This window comes from Mus caroli, chromosome 5 (assembly GCF_900094665.2).
Source record: "Mus caroli chromosome 5, CAROLI_EIJ_v1.1, whole genome shotgun sequence".
Classification (NCBI taxonomy): domain Eukaryota; kingdom Metazoa; phylum Chordata; class Mammalia; order Rodentia; family Muridae; genus Mus; species Mus caroli.
The window spans coordinates 16,839,728-16,845,727 of record NC_034574.1 but is presented as its reverse complement, the minus strand read 5'-3'; the positions used below and the strand labels follow the sequence as shown (position 1 = coordinate 16,845,727).

The following is a 6,000-nucleotide window of genomic DNA, read 5'->3' as shown; positions in this document are numbered from 1 at the left end:
CTAATTTAAAAAAAAAAAAAGAAAGAAAGAAAGAGGGTAAAATACCTCACAAGACATGAGGTCAATTTAAGGACCAATCTTACCATCTTTCCTTTTGTTTGAGTATAGCTGGCCAGAGTTCACCTGACTCACACTTCCCCCTAATGCAGAGCTAGAGACAGGGGCTGCAGGACTGTCGTTAAACTTACCATGAACTCTTGCTGAACACTTACACGTTCCCTATTTATTGCTCTGAGGGGAAATAAATAAGGTTTATGGCTTTTTTTTTTCATTTATTTTTGCTCACTATATTTGTAAGTGAGCACAACTCTACACAACAATATGGGATGTGTTCTTCAGTTACCGAGAAATCCTCAGAGCCTAGAACATCCTGAGGAAGAGACAGCTTTTACCATCTAAAATGGGATTTTTTTATTTTCTCCCTTAGTGGCCATCCAGAAATGCTTGTCTCCTGCTGTTGGTGAATAACTGCAGACCATGGATCATGCTGAAGAAAATGAAATCCCTGCAGAGACCCAGAGGTACTACGTGGAAAGGCCCATCTTTAGTCATCCTGTCCTCCAGGAGAGGCTGCACGTCAAGGACAAAGTCACAGATTCCATTGGAGATAAGCTGAAGCAGGCTTTCACGTACGGTTAACCATTTCCTCTGCGGGCGTTTTGTGTGAGGGTTGCAAGGTTACGTGTATAAAGGAGGGGTTTCTGGCAAGCGGGAGGAAGAACGAATGGCGAATGGCAAGCACTGCCAGTTTGCAGATCCACCCACGGTGGTTCTGGTGGTATGGGGGGCAGGGGGGATATGTCTTGGTTGGTCACATGAGCACCGTGTATTTCACCATGGGTCCTAGTTTCAGTTCTGTTGCCGTAATAAAACAGCCTGACAAAAAACAACGTAAGTGAGAAAAGGGTTTCTTTAGCTTACAGTTCCATTATTGCAGGCGGTCAAGATAGGAACCGCAAACATGAGATCCACAGCCAGGAGCGGAGGGTGGATCCTTGATAGCTCTCTCCTTCTCTCCGGCGTGGCTAATGGTGCCACAATAGACTGGATCATACTACAATTATCAGTCAAGACCCTTCCCACAGATATGCTCATAGACCAATCTAGACAATTCCTCATTAAGACTCTCTTCCCAGATGATTCTCCGTTATGTTAATTAAACTAACCAGCATACCATGTTTACTGGTTTTCGACTGTGCCTTACATCTATGTAAAGGTTTACGAATCTGTTCTCAAATTCTCCACACAGCTCTAGAACACCTACCACCCTCCCCCCACCCCCAATTGTCACCCAGGCATGGCTCAGCCTCTCTATCGTTGCTCCCACCACGTTTAGTAGCATCTTAATTGCTAATTGTGGATTGCTCCTTATCACTCCTGGAGCTGAATTTTAGAAAACCCCTTAGTGTGAGGTCCACAGAGACGTCCCTCACTGACAACTGGATCTGGATCTGTGTTTTCCTAGGTGTACTCCTAAAAAAATAAGAAACATCATTTACATGTTCCTGCCTATCACTAAGTGGCTGCCAGCATATAAATTCAAGGAGTATGTGTTAGGTGACTTGGTCTCGGGCATAAGCACTGGAGTGCTCCAGCTTCCCCAAGGTTAGTATAACTTATCACTGCTCTCTTGTTATGGTGTGTGTGTCTGTCTGTCTGTCCACTTCTCACTCTCTGACTCTGTATATCACTCTCACTCTGTCTCTCTGTGTGTTTGTCTGTCTGTCTGTCTGTCTGTCTCTCACTCTTTCTCTTGGTCTCGCTGTATGTCTGTCCTCTCTTTTTCTCTGTCTCTCTGTCTCTATGTAAGCGTGTGTGCGCTGCACACATTCGCGTGCATGTGTGTCTGTGTGTGTGTGCATGTGTGTGTGTGTGTTTCATTGTTTGTTAGTCTTACTCTCATCCCCTCAAATAACCATTTGGCTTGTGTCTATCATAGTTTCAGATACATGGCTTGTTCTGTTTGGTTTTGGGTTTTGTCATATTGTTCTAGTAGCTTTTGCCTTTCTAAACTATTTCTTTTTAGAAATTTAATCTTTAAGAAGCCTTGGGATCATTCACAGTAGACAGTGATGGTACTGATTTGAAGTCAACATTTTGCTATAGTTGCAGTAGAGTTCTTGCTTCTAGGCCTATGACATAACTGAAAGCAATTATGGTATACTGAATTTCCTTTACAACCCTGTGGGTTTATCTGTACTATAAGAATGTTAGAAAATATCAATTTGTGAGCCAGGCATGGTGGCAGGCACATGCCCTTAATCCTAACACAGATGGATCACTGTGATTTCCAAGCCAACTTGGTCTAAATATCACGTTCTGGGTCAGGCAATGCTACACTAGTGAAACCCTGTTTCAAAAATAAAAAAAAAGAGTATATACACATTTTAAAACTGTAAACATCATAAAGGAAAAGACAGGACACTGGAACACTATAGGGGAGCTAGTTTACGTAAAGAGGTATTGAAAAGTTGTTTGGGGGGGGGGCTGGTGAGGTGGCTCAGCGGGTAAGAGGACTGACTACACTTTCAAAGGTCCTGAGTTCAAATCCCAGCAACCACATGGTGGCTCACAAACCACCCGCCCGACCTGAGGGAGCAGAGGTACTAAATTCAATTCCGAACAACCAGATGAAGGTCCACAACTATCTGTATAGCTACAGTGTGTACTCATATACATAAATAAATAAATCTTTAAAACAAAAAACAAACAAACAAAACTTTTTTTTAAAAAAAGTTGTTTGGGAAAGTGGATTCAACATGCATTAATACAAGCAACTGTAATTAAAGGACTTGGTGGATCACACAAGAAAAGGAAGACATCAAAATAGGAAGGGGTTGGAGTAAAGAAGAATTGAAAAGAGAGAGGGAGGGCATGAGCATGTAAGAGAGAGAAGGGACAGCCAGAGTCGGGGTGTGGTCCAGCTGGCTGTGGTCAAGGGGCTGGAGGAAGGCAGGATACTAGGATTGCAGGAGCATATGGTGACAATCAGAAGTGACAGTCAGGATGCTGGCTAGACACTGTTGCCCCTGAAGAAAACTCATCAACAAATGAAAGGATTTTTTTTATGATGCTTTAAGAAAGACAGAGGGGGCTGGAGAGATGGTGCAGTGGTTAAGAGCACTGGATGCTCTTTCAGAGGTCCTGAGTTCAATTCCCACCAACCACACAGTGGCTCACAACCATCTGTAATGGGATCTCTGGTGCCCTCTCCTGGCCTTCAGGCATGCATGCAGGCAGAACACTATATACATAATAAGTAAAAAAAAAAAAAAAAAAATTTTTTCCTTCTTATGAGAGAGAGAGAGAGAGAGATATGTTAGCCTGGCTTGGTGGTACAGACATGTAACCCGTGCTGTTCAGAGGCTAAGGAAAGAAGATTATATGTTAATGGCCTCCCTAGACTACAAAGAAGAATTTTGCTAGGAATCAGACTAAAGGAAAAGCAATTTAAAGTCAGACACATGTAGTAAGCTACCCGAACACCAGGGATGGATGAAAGAAAACAAACATTAGTGACAAAGAAAAAAGGCTTGTTATTGTATAACGAGAAGCTGAAATACTAGAAGTCAATGGTTTCTATTCAAAATTGTTAAATTAGGAAATGAATACCATAACAGACAACTGGAATTTGTGAACCCACATTGCAGAACACTGTGCACTGACACATTATCTACTGAGTCTCTCAGTCCCGTGTCATTTCCATCTTTGCTGCGGGGACTGCTGTGTGCTGTAGGATGCTAGCAGCTTGCTGGCCTCTGACCCCATGCCAGCACGATAACAGTGTCTCTAGAGTGTACCAGAGAAAATGGCACAGAAAAGCAGACAGACAGTAGCAATACTGGGGTGATTGCTCCTGGAGATGACACCAGGAGAGGGCAGCAGGGAGCAGGGGCCACCCCTTCCCAGCCAGAGCCTTGGCATGCCACTCGGATCTCTAGATGATGCACATGCTTTTCTTTGCTAGAAATAAGGTTTTGAAGGGCCAGGATTAGAGTGACTGCATCACTGCATATGAAGCAGGGATGCTTTCTGACTCTTCATTTGCTCTTTGTTTCCCTTCAGAGCATTAAAATGCAGTAGATGCATTTAGAAGTGTCCTGGGAATCCCTCTGAGATCTCAAAGCTGAGGATAAAGAGTGGAGGGATGCCAGAAGGCTGAGAATGATGGCACCCAGCGCTCCTGCCATGCGTCACTCCAGCAGAGTATAGGAGGGAGAGAACACAGATGCACAGTGTAGAATGCAAATTTCCTAGAAAGAAGTGACACCTTATGCATTTCCTTTCGACCTAAAACAATTGAGCAGGTGCAAGAGCCACTGTTCAGAGCACAGACCACCTATCTCCCGTGGGTTCTAGAGAAACTACCCCCTAATTCTTGAGTGAAAAATAGCCTAACTGCTTTAAAAAATAGACTCAAAAATGAAAGAAGGAAGGAAGGAAGGAAGGAAGGAAGGAAGGAAGGAAGGAAGGAAGGAGACAAACCTCAAGTAAGTCCACACATCCACATAGCCTTTTTCATAATGGCCAAACCTTGAAAGCAAGATGTCTCTGAATAGGTTAATAGTTAAAACAAAACAAAACAAAACAACCAACAACCGTACATCCAGAAGATGGAATACTTAAAAACAAAGAGCTCGCAATGCATGGAGAGACATAGAAGAAACATGAATGTGTATCTTTAAGTGAGAAATGTAGATCTGAAAGGCATGTAATATGTAGTTTCAATCACGTAATGCTCTGAAAAATGCACTGGAGACAGTAAAAGGATCAGCCGACTAGGGATTTGTGAGGTGGAAGGGACAGGATGGTAGAATGTAGAGGATTGAGAGCCACAGGGGACTATTCAGTATCATTCTGTAATGGAAGGTGCATACAGGACACACATCAGAGGGAGCCCAAGCCATGGGAGATAATGATGTCTCATTGCAGGTTCATCTTTTGTGGCAAATGTGCCACTGTGATGTGTGAGCACTGACAGTGGGGACAGCATGTGAGGGGACAGGAAGAATACAGGACCTCTCTATACGGTCCAGTTAATGTATTGTGAGCCTAAAACTGCTCTGAGAAAGTCCATTTTTAAAAAGTAGGAGAAGTTGGCAGGTAAAGGCTGGAGGGAACTGGCAGGAACTGGGGGGGGGGGAGTGGGGGAAGGGGGCTGTGGAATGAAGAGAGGGCCCCTGCTGTGCAAGACTATCCTCTAGCCAAACTGCAGCCATCTTCAGGAGTCTAGCTGGGCCTGCATACCAAAGACCACCACAGCCTGGCTTACTCACTGTCACCCACAGTTGGAATGAGGGATCAGGGAGTGTCATGGGACCTTCACCTGCATATCTGGCTACCTCTCCTACCCAGCTTATGCAAGTCTGCCCCACTTGCACATGGCTCCAGAGTCCCTGGGAGAAGCTAGAGTATTGGTTCTCAACCTGTGGGCCTTGACCCCTTTGGGGATTGTGTATGATATCCTGCATGTCAGATATTTATATTACGATTCATAGCAGTGGCAAAATGACAGTTATAAAGTAGCAATAGAGATGGGGAAGCCATTAGTCATGCTGGGTGCACAGCTTACAGTGTGGCTGCTTCAAGGTCGCCCATGTTCCAGCTGTAACCCTCAGCCATTGCTCTGTAAGAAACCCTGATAAGCTCACTGCTTCCTCCGAATGTGCTTTGGTTAAATCATGTTGTTGGGATCTTAGAAGGAAGTAGATATTACTCATGTCTCTCCCCAAGGGGAGGAATTTTAGCCACAGCACCCTAAAGGGGGTGACTTGCACTTCTAAAGACTCTTGGAATAAAGTATCAATTATTCTGTTTGGAAAACTGCAAACCTGGAAGTGAACCAGGCTTGGCTCACTTGGAAGATACCTGTCCAAAACTACATACAGAATGAGCAGATGGCAGCAGAGGGGTCGGGGAGACCATAACGTCTGATATGAGACAAGTGAAGAAGCCTAGACATCAGGTGGAGGGGAGTGCACAGGCCAAGAGATGTTACCG

At 44.3% G+C, this 6,000-nt stretch overlaps 1 protein-coding gene across 6 annotated transcripts in view; it reads left to right on the top strand.

The window, feature by feature from the left end:
- The window catches only part of Slc26a5 (solute carrier family 26 member 5), a 59,330-nt gene that overhangs the window by 21,059 nt on the left and 32,271 nt on the right, over positions 1–6,000 (top strand). For 3 of the 6 annotated variants that reach the window (XM_021161868.1, XM_021161872.1, XM_021161871.1), the window contains 2 exons: positions 428–629; positions 1,466–1,605. In XM_021161868.1, the coding sequence (XP_021017527.1) occupies positions 478–629; positions 1,466–1,605 (292 nt within the window). In that variant the 5' untranslated portion in view covers positions 428–477. Of the gene's footprint in view, positions 1–427; positions 630–1,465; positions 1,606–6,000 lie in introns of those variants that run through there. The other 3 variants (XR_002377905.1, XR_002377904.1, XM_021161870.1) reach the window with 1 other exon arrangement.